The sequence below is a fragment of the Crocodylus siamensis genome, chromosome 9 (genome assembly GCF_052110815.1).
Source record: "Crocodylus siamensis isolate JL-2025a chromosome 9, ASM5211081v1, whole genome shotgun sequence".
Lineage (NCBI taxonomy): Eukaryota > Metazoa > Chordata > Crocodylia > Crocodylidae > Crocodylus > Crocodylus siamensis.
Genome location: NC_143403.1, coordinates 29,002,371 through 29,017,973, shown reverse-complemented (window position 1 = coordinate 29,017,973; position 15,603 = coordinate 29,002,371). Strand labels below are relative to the sequence as shown.

The 15,603-nt window shown below is 46.6% G+C and overlaps 1 protein-coding gene across 8 annotated transcripts in view; it reads right to left on the bottom strand.

Annotated features, from left to right (window-relative positions):
* Positions 1 to 15,603, bottom strand: part of FTO (FTO alpha-ketoglutarate dependent dioxygenase) — a 437,735-nt gene that overhangs the window by 325,538 nt on the left and 96,594 nt on the right. For all 8 annotated transcript variants that reach the window (XM_090063582.1, XM_090063584.1, XM_090063581.1 and 5 more), the window contains one exon: positions 10,447 to 11,107. In XM_090063582.1, coding sequence (XP_089919708.1) covers positions 10,447 to 11,107 — 661 coding nt within the window. The remainder of the gene's footprint in view (positions 1 to 10,446; positions 11,108 to 15,603) is intronic.

Genomic DNA, 15,603 nt, shown 5'->3' with positions numbered 1-15,603 from the left:
CTTGGGGGTTGCAGTGGACCATAAACTGAATATGAGCCAACATTGTGCTTTTGTTGCAAAAAAAGGCCAAGGAAAGCGATTCTTCAATACTATTCATCACTGGTGAGGCCTCACTTGGAGTACTGTGTCCAGTTTTGGGCCCCATACTTCAAGAAGTATGTGGACAGATTGGATAGAGTGTGGCACAAGGTCCTTAGAAGGATTACATATGAGAAAAGATTATTTAGTCTGGAGAAAAAAAAGACTGGGGGAATTTGAAAACTCTTCAAATACTGAAGAGTAGTTATAGAAATGATGGGCATGGGTCTTTGTGGCTATAAGGCAGGGGTGGGCAAAATGCAGCTCGCCAGGCCATTCTATCCAGCCCACAGGGCCCCTAAAAAATTTAGAAAATTAATATTTATCTGCCCCTAGCTGCCTGTCATGTGGCCCTTGATGGCTTGCCAAAACTCAATAAGCGGCCCTCCGCCTGAAATAATTGCCCAACCCTGCTATAAGAGAAAGGACTAGGAACAATGGCCTCAAGATGGAGTAAGGAAAATTTAAGTTGGAGAACTTTAGGTAGGAGAAAGTTTTGGACTAAGATGGTGGTCAAGCATTAGAATTTTCATCCATGACAATTTTCAAGAGCAGTGTGGACAAACATTTGGCTGGGATAGTTAAGTTGGAAACGAACCTGCTTTGAGCAGGGGGGGCTGGACTAGATGACTTTAAGAGGTCCTTCAAGCCATAGTTTCCTATAGTCCTACCTACTACAGCACTTTGTTAAGGCACCATAGGGAAAAACAAGGATGAGTACATTGCTTTAACTAGGAAAAAATGCAAGACTTTTTTCTTTAGAGTCAACTTAAATATGGCTAAATTTTAAAGAATCCAGTTTTGCCTTCCACTATAAGCAGAGTTTTTTATATTTTCGTAAAAAGTATTTCACATATGTTAAGAATGTTTGAACCCTTCAGTCTTCCCTCAGGGTCATGGCTCCTTTTTAACATTGCGGTTGAGACTATAATTAGTAGAGTCCCCAAACACTTAGTTTATTGGGTTTCAAAATGTTAATTTATGCAGCATAGAACTATATATAACTATATAACTATATATAACTTTATATATATAACTCTCTCTCTCTCTCTCTATATATATATATACACACACACACATATATATATATACACACACACATATATATATACACACACACACACACACACACACACATATAAATAATTATAACCATATCTATAACTATCGAGAGAGAGAGAGAGAGAAGCCTGTGCGAAGCAGCTAGTATTCACTTCGGATTTGGCCAATTGGGGGGGGCGGCAATTTGATTTCATGATTCGAATCACTGTCCCAATTCAATTCAGCTGAATCTAATTCAGAGATTCAGCTGCTGCCGTATCTCTGAAACAGTCAGGACAGCCCACCTGCTCTCCCAGCCCAGCAATGGCTGCCCTGTCCACCCCAACTCCTGGCACTTGTTAAAAATAGACCCAAGTCAGTGGGTGCTGCTGGGTGGTGGGTCCCCTGCTACCCCATGTTTTTTTTTTTAAAGTACCAGGAGCTGGTAAGCAGGGGCCCGTGGAGGGAGGGACCTACTCAACTATGAGCGGGCTAAGTGGGCCGAGGGTCACACACGCCCGGCTCCTACTTCGCTGAGCTCCACAGGGAGCTGTGCAACTGGAGCCATGTAAACAGGCCGCAGAAACAGCCGCTGGGCCCAGCACACAAGTTAGCATGGGAGTTTGCACAAGAGGGTGCACGGGAGGGCCCAAGGCACTGCCTGTGAGCCTCCCCAGGGTAGACAGTCCCAGCCGCAGCCAGCCCACTAGCAGCATGATGCGGATGGACATGCGCCACATGGGGGCTGCCTGTTGCTTTTTCAGGCTCTGGGGCCAAGGAGCATGGCCACCTCCCCTTGTGGGGTCTGCTCCCTACTGGAGTCTCTGGCGCACCAGCTGGAGGAACTCCAGGCTGCAGTCCAGAGACTGTGTACCATTAGGGACTGTGAGCAGAAGATAGACTCCTACTGCCAGGCCCTTCTACCCCAGGAGGCAGAGGGTAGACCACTGTCTCCCTCCACAAGGAGGACTCGGGGACCTCCCTTACTGTCCAGCCTAGGGCCTAGACCAAGGTGGCAAAGGGCCCCAAGGCCCGCTGCACCAAAGCCCCTGCCCTGCTGGAGCTTCACAACAGGTACGAGCCTCTTGCAGCCCCAGAGACGGCTCAGTTCCCAGCTCCTGCAGGCAACACAGATGACGCTGTAGCTACTGCCCCCGCTCTCCCTATTTCATAGATTTCATAGACATCAGGGCAGGAAGGGACCTTGAGAGATCATCGAGTCCAGCCCCCTGCCCAAAGGGCAGGAAGTCAGCTGGGGTCATAGGATCCCAGCAAGATAAGCATCCAATTTACTCTTGAAGGTGTTCAATGTAGGTGCTTGAACCACCTCCACTGGCAGGCTGTTCCAGACCTTGGGGGCTCGGACAGTAAAGAAATTCTTCCTTATGTCCAGCCTGAAGGGGTCTTCCAGGAGTTTGTGACTGTTCGACCTCGTCATCCCTTGGGGCGCTCTGGTGAACAAACGTTCCCATGGATTCTAGTGGTCACCCCTGATAAACTTATAGGTGGCCATCAGATCACCCCTAAGCCTGCACTTTTCCAGGCTAAAGAGTCCCATGTCTCTCAGCCTATCATCGTAAGATCTGTTTTCCTAACCTCTGATCATGCGCGTGGCTCTCCTCTGGACTCTCTCAAGCTTCTCCACATCCTTTTTGAATTGTGGAGCCCAAAACTGGACACAGTACTCCAGCTGCGGCCTCACCAAGGCCGAGTACAAGGGGAGAATGACGTCCTAGGATTTGCTCGAGAAGCATCTATGGATGCAAGCCAGCGTTTTGGTCGCTTTATTAGCCGCAGCATCGCATTGCAGGCTCATGTTCATCTTGTGGTCAATGATGACCCCCAAGTCTCTTTCTTCTGTAGTGCTATCCAACGTAGCACTGCCGAGCCTATAAGGATGCTGCAGGTTTTTCCTCCCAAGGTGGAGAACCTTGCATTTTTCGGTGTTAAACACCATGAGGTTCTCGTCTGCCCATTTGCTGAGCGTATCCAGGTCAGCCTGGATCACCCGCCTATCTTCTGGCGTGGATGCTTTGCTCCAAAGTTTGGCGTCATCGGCAAACTTGGCCAGTCCACTCCTGACTCCAATGTCCACATCGTTAATGAAGATGTTGAACAGTATGGGTCCAAGGACAGAGCCTTGAGGGACCCCACTGGTCACAGGGCACCACGATGAGTGACTGCCATCAATTACAACCCTCTGGGTCCGACGACGGAACCAATTTCCCAGCCAGCGGATCGTGGCGGAGCCAAGGCCACAACTGGCCAGCTTGGCCAAGAGGTGATCACGGGATACCAGATCAAAAGCTTTTTTGAAGTCAAGATATATGACATCAATCTCATCTCCCTCATCCAGGTGATAGGTCACCTGGTCATAGAAGGAAATGAGATTGGTCAAACAAGACCTACCCGCAACAAACCCGTGCTGGCTATCCCTTAGGATGTTAGCCTGGGCCAGTCCCTCAAGGATGGCCTCCTTTATAAACTTTTCTAAGATCTTCCCCAGGATAGAAGTCAACTGTTTGTCATGGGAGACCACATCCGGAGGGGAACTGAAGGGGTAACCTGCCACCCCGACCTCTTAGCCCGGGAAGTTTGCTGCTTCCCAGAAGCCCACATCCAAGACATTGCGGAGAAGATCCCTAAGCTCCTCCAGCCCCCTGACCACTATCCCATGCTCCTCATCCACATGGGCACCAATGACATGGCATGGAGTGCTCCCAGCCGCGTCATGAGGCACTACACGGATTTGGGTACGGGGCTAAAGGGTGTGGGAGCACAGGTGGTGTTTTCTTTGATCCTCCCAGTCTCGGGCTATGGGCTGAAGAGAGAGAGGAGGATCCAGGTAGTCAACCAAAGACTGTGGGGCTAGTGTCAGCAGGAAGGCTTTGGCTTCTATGACCACAGTCCACTCTTTGGAAGGGGAGGCGAGCTGCTGGGAAGATACAGCCTCCACCTCTCTCTGTTGGGGAGGAGGCTCTTCTCAGCCAGATTGGCTGACCTGCTGCACCACGCTTTAAACTAAGGCCACTGAGAGATGGGGGGACTAGTGCAACTGCTGGCCCACTGAGTGGCCCTTGCAAAGCCATCAGGCCAAGGCACATAAGGGATCCCAACCCCACCCCAGTCCTGGAACAAAATGTTGTCATTGAGATAACAGAGACCTGGTGGGATCCACCCATTTCTGAACCACGGGTATACATGGCTATACCCTGTACACGAGAGGTCAAGTGGACAGAAGGGGCGGGGGTGTTGCATGTCAAGGAAAACTACGCGTTCCTGCAAGCCGACATTGGCACCCATGGTGGATGACTTGAGACCCTCTGGGTTAAAATCCATGGGGAACACAGCACAGGGGATACTATGGTGGGGGTATACTACAGACCCCCTAGCCAGGGTCAAGACATTGACCAGGAGTTCATTAGGGAACGGGTTGAGGCCTCATGCTTCCAGTGTATGGTTGTCATGGGAGACTTTAACTACCCAGACATCTCGTGGGACGAGCGCTCAGCCAAGTCCAAGAGGTCACAAAGCTTTCTCTCATGTGTGAATGACCTCTATCTAATGCAGGAAGTCTATCAGCTGATGAGAGGTAAAACACTGCTGGACCTCCTACTAGCAACCAGGGATGACCTAATCAGCGACCTAATGATCAAAGGGAAGCTGGGTGACAATGACCATGAGCTGATCACCTTCAGCATCTGCCATAAAGGTAGCAAGTCAGTAAGTAATACAGAAGTCCTAGACTTCAGGAAAGTTGACTCTGACAAGCTAAGGAGGCTTATCAGAGGCCCTAAAAGGCCACAACCCAATGGAGAGGGGGCTTCAAGACAAGCAGTTGCTTCTCTAGGGAGCAATCCTGGATGAGTAAGCAAAGTCCATCCCATCTCGGAGGAAAGGCACAAAAGGGCACAGCAGCCCCCTTGGTTCTCCAGGGAACTGGTGAACCTCCTGCATCTTAAAAGGACGACCTACAAAGCATGGAGGACTGGAGCCACCACCAAGGAGGAATACTCTGCTCTGGTCCAGACCTGCAGAGAGCAAACCAGGAAAGCTAAGGCTGCAATGGAACTCTAGCTAGCTATAAATATCAAAAATAATAAAAAATCCTTTTTTAGATAGGTGGGGAGCTGGAGGAAAAGCAAGGGCAACATTGAACCACTGCTAAAGCAGATGGAGCAACTGACAACTGATGCCCAGGAAAAAGCAAACTTGCTAAATGGGTACTTTGTCTAAGTTTTTCACCAGTCCCATGGGACGGCCCTGCTCACTATTGATCAGGGAGGCCCAGGTGAGGGAGATTCTTTGCCCTACATCAAAGCTGACCTCATGAAGCAACACCTTGGCAGGCTGGATACCTTCAAGTCAGCTGGAACCAATGGGTTACACCCAAGGGTACTCAGGGAGCTGGCGAGCATCATAGCTCAGTCCCTGACACAGATGTTTGAGAGCTCTTGGCGCTCTGGTGGTAGTGCCCGATAACTAGAAGAGGGCCAATGTCATGCCTATCTTCAAAAAAGGGAGGAAAGTAGATCCAGCAAAATACAGGCCCATCAGTCTATTCTGGGGAAGGTCTTGGAAAAGATCATCAAAGAGACCATCCTTAACAGACGGGAACATCCTGAGGGATACCCAGCATGGCTTTGTTGCGGGTAGGTCTTGTTTGACCAATCTCATTTCCTTTTATGACCAGGTGACTTATCGCCTGGACAAGGGGGAAGAGATTGACGTATCTCTTGACTTTAAAAAAAGCCTTCGATCTGATATCCCACAATCACCTCTTGGCTAAACTGGCTAACTGCAGCCTCAACCTCACCACAATCCACTGGCTGGGAAACTGGCTCCGTAGTAGGACCCAGAGGGTGGTGGTCGACGGGAGCCAATCGTCTTGGTGTGCTGTGACCAGTGGGGTCGCACAAGGCTCTGTCCTAGGGCCTATACTATTTAACGTCTTCATCAGTGATCTGGACATTGGTGTCAGAAGTAGACTGGCCAAGTTTGCTGACGACACCAAACTCTGGGGTAAAGCATCCACATGAGGACAGGAGGGTGATCCAGCCTGACCTTGACAGACTCAGGAAATGGGCGGAAGAGAACCTGATGGTGTTCAACACCAAAAAATGCAAGGTTCTCCACCTTGGGAGGAAAAACCTGCAGCATCCTTATAGGCTCGGTAGTGCTACGCTGGTTAGCACTACAGATGAAAGGGACTTGGGGGTCATGGTTGACCGCCAGACGAAAATGATCCTTCAGTGTGATGCTGCAGCTGGCAAAGTGAGCAAAACACTGGCTTGCATCCATAGATGCTTCTCAAGCAACTCCTGGGACGTCATTCTCCTATTGTACTCAGCCTTGGTGAAGCTGCAGGTAGCATACTGCATACAGTTTTGGCTCCACAATTCAAAAAGGATGTGGAGAAACTGGAGAAGGTGCAGAGGAGAGCCATGCGCATGACCAGAGGTCAGGAACAGACCTTATGATGTCAGGCTGAGAGCCATGGGACTCTCCAGCCTGGAAAAGCGCAGGCTCAGAGGTGATCTGGTGGCCAGCTATAAGCTTATCAGGGCTGCTCATCAGGATCTGGGGGAACATCTGTTCACCAGAGCACCCCAAGGGATGACAAGATCAAATGGTCACAAACTCCACTGCGACTGATTCAGGCTGGACATAAGAACTTCTTCACTGTCCAAGCCCCCAGGGTTTGGAATAGAATGCCACCAGAGGCAGTTCAAGCACCTACTCTGAACATTTGGATGCTTATCTTGCTGAGATCCTATGATCCCTGCTGACTTCCTGTCCCTGGGACAGGGGGCTGAACTCGATCCTCTGGGGTCCCTTCCAGCCCAAATGTCTATGAAATCTAAGTGGCAGGACCCACTCGGCAAGGGCGTAGCTGGAGCACCTCAATGGCTGAGTCTGCACTCCACCCTCATCCCACAAGCCACTGGCGACCTCACCTGGAGGCTCCTCCACAGAGCCATCACCACAGGCATTTATGAGGTGAGCCTCCTCTTGAGCTTCTGGTTGAATTTCACCCCCCCTTTTGTTTTTGCTCACCCCATCCATGGCCCCAACAAGTCCCAGGACCTCCTGGTCAACCCTCTCCTTGCCCTGGCCAAGTGGGCCCTGTACTTAATCAGGAAGGAGGCTCTGGCTGGAAAGTTGCCTGAGACTGTGGCACCACTTTCCTCTCACTTGTCTGTGCACTTTTCTAGGCAGAATACCAGTAGACAGCATCCACCAGCTCCTTGGATGCCTTTGGGGACCAATGGGTGTGGCCCAGGGGGCTTTCCTTGGTGTCCCCCTCAGGCGCACTAAGTCACTCTGTAAAATACCCTGAAATCCATGTTCTTCCATAATTAAAACAAAAGTGGGTGGCTGGCTGTCGGGGGTCATGGGGTGTGGATAGCTGTAGGTGGATCGTGGGGGGACTGGGGGAGGCTGCTCAGGAGGAGTGGGTCCCCTGCCTCCTACAGGGCACAGCCATCCCACACAGCTCACAGACTGCCCCCCCCAACAGGGGCCACAGGCCTCTCCGCAGGGCCCCCTAATGGGGGCCACAGCCCCCCAACAGGTCCACAGGCCACCCAACAGGGGTAACCGCTCCCCCAACCCCTGTGGCTGCCCTGCCCAGCCCTAGTGTCCCAGCACTGGAAAAAAGGGGAAAAAAAGGAAAAGCCCCACACAAACCAGCTGCAGCAGCAGCTGATGGGGCCTCTGGGGCCTTCTGGCATACGCTGCCTGCCCAACCTTTTGTCTCCGATAGTGGCCCCCTGCCCAGCCCCGCCCCGATCACCTCTCTCACCTGGCCCAAGAAGCCCCAAGAGCCGCTGCTACTACTGATGAGTGTGGGGCTTTTTTTTAAGTTTCAAGACACCGGGGCAGGCAGGCCAGCAATCCAGGGGACCCAGGTAGCAGGCAGGAGATGGGGCTCAGAGGTCACCCTATGGCTTCCTCCCCCCTTCTTCAGTTCCCCCCCCATCTACTTGCTGGCACAGAGCCCGGGTCCAGCTCCCTGCACAGGCAGGCACCATACTTCAGGACTGGGGCAAGGGCCAGCTATAGAGATGCTCTGGCTGGTTATCAGGGTGGAGGACCCAAGCCTCCTGTTGCCTGCCTTTTTTGCCCAGGGTATATTTTGACCCCTGAATATTCAAGGGGTCTAATTTTGCCCCCAGACTGCAAATTTGCAGCACAGGGAACTGTGCCTCTTGCAGTGTGCCTGCATGTGCCTCTTGCAGTGTCTCAATAGGCTCTGAGATACTGCAAGAGGCACATGCGCACTCCTCTGGACGCACCCAAAAGCTCAATCCTCTCTAAATGAGTTAGTCTGAATATATTTGAAAGAACTAAGAACCTGTATAAATTGACATAGACACTTTTGTTATAATGCGAACACTAACAGATATACCTTTTTCCCTTTTTTAACTATAACAGGACTGGCAGCTTCCTTACACGGTATACGTATTACCGACATAGAATGCCTGGGCAAGAATTCATGTAGTTCACTGTAAACAGAGAAAAACCTTTATACACAGTGTGGCAGTGGTTGTTCGCTCTCTCCCTTCCACTTCTCGTTGCTAAGATGATATTGGTACAAACAGGGAGAGCAGAGTTTTCAAGGGGTGTATCCAAGGGCTCCTCCTTCCCTACACCCTGGTCAGTCACTCTCCCAAAACAGTGTTCTTCTGAGCTACAGGTCAATTCCAAAAGGGTTTTCCTCATGCCTGCTCCTTATTGGGGGTCTGGTCCCCCAGACCGTACCAGAATTTGACCCCAACTTGAGACCAATTGAAAAGTTCCTATATTCAATTAACTGAAATTAATCACCAGCTGGGCCTGTTATCAACCTCAGTCTATCACAAGACTGTAGCCCCAGTCTCTCTCTCTCTCCAGAGTAATTTGGGCCCTTATCTACTTAAACAGGCTTTCCTTGTCGGTCAAATTTCTTCCTCCTCAGTCTGCAACCGGGGACTGGGTCTCAACAAATGCAGCCTCACTCAGATTACTTCACCTCCCTCCATAAGCAGGCTGCTGTTAACTCTAAGTCAGAGGTTAGATGTTTCATGCTCTAATTGGTCAATCTTTCTTCTCAATCCGCCTTCGAACAACTTCAGCTTCTCACATAATTACAGTCCACACTCTTATTAGCTTTCCCCATTCCCCAGACTCCAATGGATTTCAGGGCATCTTATAGCACAGCCTATGACCAGAGCAATCAGTTCCTATTCCTTAAATCACCCTTAATCACTTTCAGAGCCACATATAATGCAGTCTATGCTCTGATCAATCAATTTCACCCCTTATCCAGCTTCAATTGGCTTCAGTGATCAGTCTCATATAATTCAGACTTGACATTAACCCTTTTAACCATTTACCCCACTACGTTTTCTGTAATTCTCCCTCCAAGCTCAACACATGCTCACCTGGGGAGAAGATCAGAATTCTTCTCACTCCCTAAACTGAGGAGATGTTTGCCCTACTGGGACAGAGTGATCCTGTTCAGCGATGGTCATGGGATCTGGCTTCCACATCTTCTGACAACTGGAGCTCTTCTCTTCCCATCTCAGTGGCTTCTCCATGCTCCATGAGGAACTCTAGGTAAGTCCCCTTGCTTTCCCCTTTTCAGAGGGGTTAATACGCCACCCCATTTTGGTCTGCTTTACTTTTCGAAGAGGCCCAGAACTCCTTTGGCTTCATGGGAGTCAGCCTCAGCTGCACCAGTTCACAGAGTGTGATTTTTAACTCAAGTGGTGCCTGCCTAGTATTTGCCTGCGAGTACCAGAACCTCGGCGACCAGGTTCTCTGCTTGGGCTCACCCAGAGGAGTGAGCAAAGCAGGCCTCAGGCTTGGCCCCCTGCTATACACAGCCAAGTCGGTATGTTCTTTGCAAAGACAGGACAGTAAAATCAGCATACAGCAGGACTAAATCCATATTCAACAAAGCGCTTCAATGAAGACAATGATCTGAACTACAATAAAACACTTTACAGGACTGAAAATATTCAATGATAAGAACCTGGAATAAAGATATGACACATTTTTCTTTGCTCTTAGTCCACGAGTTAATTTAGCAACCTTTCAATCCATTTAAAGTACTTCAGTATTACCAGGCACAGTAAATAGTTTTACCTCATGGACAAGGGACAGTAGTGTCTACACATAAAGAGATAATGTTAATTACCATAACCGATTTGGAAACAAGTAACAAATCTAGATTAGTAGATAGGTTTGCAGGTGTCTAGGCATTTTTGTGCACCTAAACATAAAAACTGCTTCAGGACTTTGAAAAACTACTCAAATATGCCCTACCACCTGACTACTTACCTTTACAGCTGTAACTGTACACAGCTACTGTTGAACTTTCAACCAGATTCTCATCATGGTGCCAACTCACAGCCATGTTCCCCATTCCAAAATAAGGCTCTTGTTTTAAATACAGCATTTGTAGTGGATCCATATAATTTAATAAAGTCAAGTTATAAGAAGTTTTGTTCTTTAGGTTTATGCAGTCAGTCCTTGGTACATAAGAGCTGCTTTGATCTTCTAAAATGGTCCTCTCCCCTTCAACACAAGTAGAAAAATCCTGTTCCTTATTTGTAACAGCAGCATCTTTGGTTTCTTTGGTCTCAGACAAACTTTGCTCTTTTAAAGCCTGGACCGCTTCATTATGCAAGTAGTCATTAAGTTTCATTAAGGCGTTGCAAGCATCAAACATTTCAGGATTGCAATATTTTATTTTGGAACCTTCCACAGGCCAAGGAACAGTAAATAGTCTTGTGTTCAAGTATTTGTAAGTGCATCCTGGGTTTCCAATTAATATACGAGATACTGGGGTAAAAAAATCTTTTCCTTTGATCCTAATAAGATCTTGAAAGAGACAACCATGTTTTTGCAAGGTCAAAAAAGCATCTTGCACAACTTGATGCAGTCCTTTAGGTACCGTATCTGATGTCCTAAGAATGAGTTTGGAATATTTGGTCTTCCACTAAAAAAAGAAAACAAAAAGGAAAGATTTTTGGTAGAAACTAGAATATATTTTTAATGTCTTGGTACATATTTAAGACTATGCTTGCAGTCATGAACAGAAAGTAACTCTAAAATCTAGTGCAGTAAAGAAGTAGTTTTTCTCCTTAGTAATTTCACATTCCAAAATGCCTCACTTTTAAGATGCCTTACTAACTATATATGTACAGCAGTCACTGAAATGCAGCAGCCAAGTAGCACATAGGAGGACCAAATTTTGAACAATAAACACTACCCTGTTCTTATATCTCAGGGATGACTTCAGTTATTAAAGTTTCATTGTAAAAGTATCCCTCCTGCCTTCACGCAGAACCCATTAATCTCCTTAAAAAATGTAAAGGACTAATCCTACTAGCTTTCAAAGCTGTATCTACTGGCATTCTAAAGATACAGCTCCAACTGGTAGGAAATTTTTCTTCTGCCATGACTACCTGGCATATTTGGTTTGAAAGTCATATTATAGACAGAACATAATCAAAATGGGTCAGCTCCAGTACCAACCTCAAGGTCTTATGGCCCAGATCAGTAAGGATGCGGATATGCCTGTCTCTGGAAGACCAGACAAGGCTGAAGAAAGGTATTCACAGCTGTTCTGTCAGATTCCTTTAGCATGATGCTGGCAAAACTTCCATCCAAAATAACAAGGTAACAAAACATACACAATTTTTGCTCACCCCCTTTTTTTTTTTTTTTTTTTTTTTTTAAAAGGTTTAGCCAAGCTCACAGTCTTGCTTTGCACCTAAGTTGGTGCATTTTTTCCACCCTTTATTAGTTTGGCTACCTTGGACACCTATACACATGACAGCATTCTGCTCCAATGTGTGCTAATTATCACATGGAGCAGACTCTATTAATCGAGTCTGCAGGAGCATGCTAATTAGCATGCTCCAGAAGCCTCCACATCACATGCGTTTAGCATCCCCATATTTCAAAATGGTGGCAGGGGCACTTTAAATAAAGCTTGTCAAAAGAGCTTTAGTTAAGGTACCCCCACCGCCATTTTGAAGCACAGGACACTGAATACATGTGACACTGTGGTATGAACCACTCTTAATTAAAGCGCCCTCCCTCCACCCTGGCGCATGTGTATACACGCCACTTATTTCAAAAGAGGCAAATACATACAAACACGATGGTCTCTTTCTCCCCTCACATTTTTATCATTTGGGCAATCTCACTGAATCTCTAAATCCAAATCACAATCATACAGTAATTAAATTGCTAAGTGTTACATAGTGCATCATATAGTTAAACTGAATTACTTTCTTCTTAGTCTCCAGCCACTTTACAGCATTGCCAATAAGTTCTAGTATGATTTTAAACCGAGGCTGCTTAACCTCCAGCCCATGGACCAAATGTAGCCTGCAGTGCCTTGGGATCCAATCTGCAGGGCTCCCCACAGGTCAGAAAATTCAGCGGCAGGGAAGCAGTGGTGGTTAATATCATGGCAGTTAATATAGCCACTATCCCTGCCGCCAAAATCCCAAGCCCTGAGTAGCAGGCCAGAACTGGGTCACAACCCTCCCCCAGCATAGCCACATCTCCTTCCCTCTGCATAACCAGGTTGGTGCTGAGCTGTGCCTCCTTCTCCCCATGGGGCTCGGCCATGCCCCTCTTTCTGCACAGCTGGTTCAGGGCTGAGTCATGCTCCAACCCAGCCGTGCCCCCATCCCTCTCTCCTGCCAGGTTGTGGCCTGACACACTCCCTTCCTCCTGCAGGGCCAGGCCACACCTTCTCCCCCATGGGGCTGGATCATGCCCCCCCACCAAGAGAGGCTGGGTCTGGGCCATGCCCCCTCCCTGCAGTGGGTCTGGATTTGTGCCAGGCTATTCTCTCGTCCCTCCACATGGCTAGATAGGGTCCTACAGTGCAAGTCACAGGTTCCAGATTGTGTTCACCAACCAGCACAGGTTCCAGATTGTGTTCACCAACCAGATCCAGGCTACAGAGGGACTGGGCACTACCCGTCCAGCCCTGTGAACAAAAAGGTTGAGCACCATTGTTTTAAACCAACTGACATGATTTAAAGGACATCTAATCTATGCGAAAGTTTGTGCTGTGTTTATATTTAATGTATCCCTCACATTCGCAAGTTTGTTTTTTTTGTAAACGTTATCCTAAATCTCTTATAACACAAACTAGAACTTAAATACCACTGTGGTGAACAGGTATACATGCTGAAGTAGAGTGGATAAAGAAGATCAGTTAACAGCAGCTACTGCAAAAAGTTATTAGGCACCAACCCCGTGTTCAATAACATCCAAATTGGTAAAACATACATGCATCCAATATGTTTTAAATAATGAATTGGCCAAGCTCAAAACAAGTATGAGCCATATCTGCATAAAAAAACATTCCAATTAGAAAAATGTGAAGAATAATTTGAAATTGTACAAGACCATATTACAAGATGCTCAAAAACCCATATTCCCACAATTAAGAATTGCTGAAAGAACGATTATCTTAGAGGTGAAATGAAATCACATAAAACAAATGGAAAAGAGGGAAAGGACAGTAATGGATCTAAAAATGATGAGCTAAGAAGTGATAAGGAAATGGATAAGAGAAGAAAAAATGGCACTGAGATGTCTATGGCCAGCAGGAATACTTACAATGGTACTGATCCACTACTGAACAGAAAGAGAGATCCATTAATAACAACAATGTAGAAAACACAAAAGTAAACAATCAATCATTCTGTTAGGTAGCTACAGAAAAGCCAGATGAGTATATAGCACAGTGATGGTGATGTTAATGTTTTTCATTCCATATGTAACTCTGGACAGTGTTAATCTGCAACTACTGACGTTTGACATTTCTAAGTCAGCAGGTCACTTGTACCTCAGGGTTTTGAAAGAGCCAGGAAAGAAATTCTCTGGACCATTAAAGCTGATTTTCAATAAGCCTTGAAACTGACTGGAAAGTTGCAAATAACTGGGAGAATGTTCATATTGTATTGTATTGAAACCATATAGTGTATGGGCTATCAACCTGACTAATACTAGGCAAAAGAATGGAAAACCTAATAGAAAAGCTAGAACAATAAGGAAATGAAGAATATAAAAGAGAAGTAATGCTTATTGATACGGTTTATAGAAAATAGATCTTTTCTAACTTGATATCTTTGTGGATGATATGCATACAAATTTGGATGATAAAAATAACTGTTGATTCAATATATTTAGGGTTCGATAACCTACTACCATATGCCATTCTAAATAAGAAATTTACAGGACACAAATTCAATACAGCACACATACTGAAAATCATGCTTCAAACTACTAGAGTTCTTTGAGGATGTCAGTAAGCAGACAGATCAAGGGAATCCAGTTAAAATAACATATCTGGACTTCCAAAAAGCCTTTGACAAGGTCCCCCATCAAAGGGTCTTAATGAAGTTAGGTAGTCATGAGATTACAGGGAAGAACTTAATACACAGATTAATGGAACACAAAATTATTCAAGACAGTAAAGTCCAAGGAGGACTAAGAAACATTACAAAAGGATCTTGCACTACTAAGCAAATGGACAATTAAATGGCAAATGAAATTCACATGGGCAAAAATAACATAACCCACTCCTACATTATGATGGGGTCCACACTAACTGTTACCACACAGGAAAGATCTGAGAGTCATTGTGGACAGTTCACTGAAAGCATCAGTTCAGTGCTCAGCAGTCAACAAAAAGATGAACAAAATGTTAGGAATTATTAAGAAAGGGATTGTAAACAAAACAGAAAGTACCATTATGTCCCTTTATAAATCCATGGTACATACAACTTCAATACTGGGTCAAGATTTTAATGTTCTCATTAAATGGTTAATGGATAGGTCTCAAAATATAATTACAAATAAAGAATCACCATCAAGCATATGATCCTCAAATGGGGTTCTACAAAGACAGGTTCTTGACCCTAAACCCTTTAAAAAAAATTTGGGGCATTCAAATTATTTTTAAAAATTGATCATAATTAATTGCACGATTAAAAAAAAAAAGTAGCCACAATTATTTGTGATTTTAATGTCACAGCAAAAAACTCAAAATAATGCAGGTACTTTGTATGGTTGGGGGTGGGGTTAGTGCGTTGGGGGCTCTGTGTGTGGGGGGGTTGAAGCCCAAGGAGGAGTGACCCTCGCACACCCTGGCAGGATGCAGGGTACTGTGGATCAGGAACAAGGGGCAGCAGCAGGGCTGTGGCTTGGGAATGAGAGGCAGGGGCAGGGTATGTTGACATCACTGTTCTCCCCACAATTATATTACCAACCCCAAGAGGTGTCCTCTTTTTTGAAATGAAAAATATAGTAACCCTACAGGAATGGAGCCCGGAGACATGTAGAGCAGCGTCCAGCAGGTAAATCTGTGGAGAGGAAGGAGTGGGCAGAGAGGGGCAGATCGAGGCCCCTACAGTGAGGGAGGGAGAGAAGCAGAGGCAGGGGATGGAACAAATAGGGCTG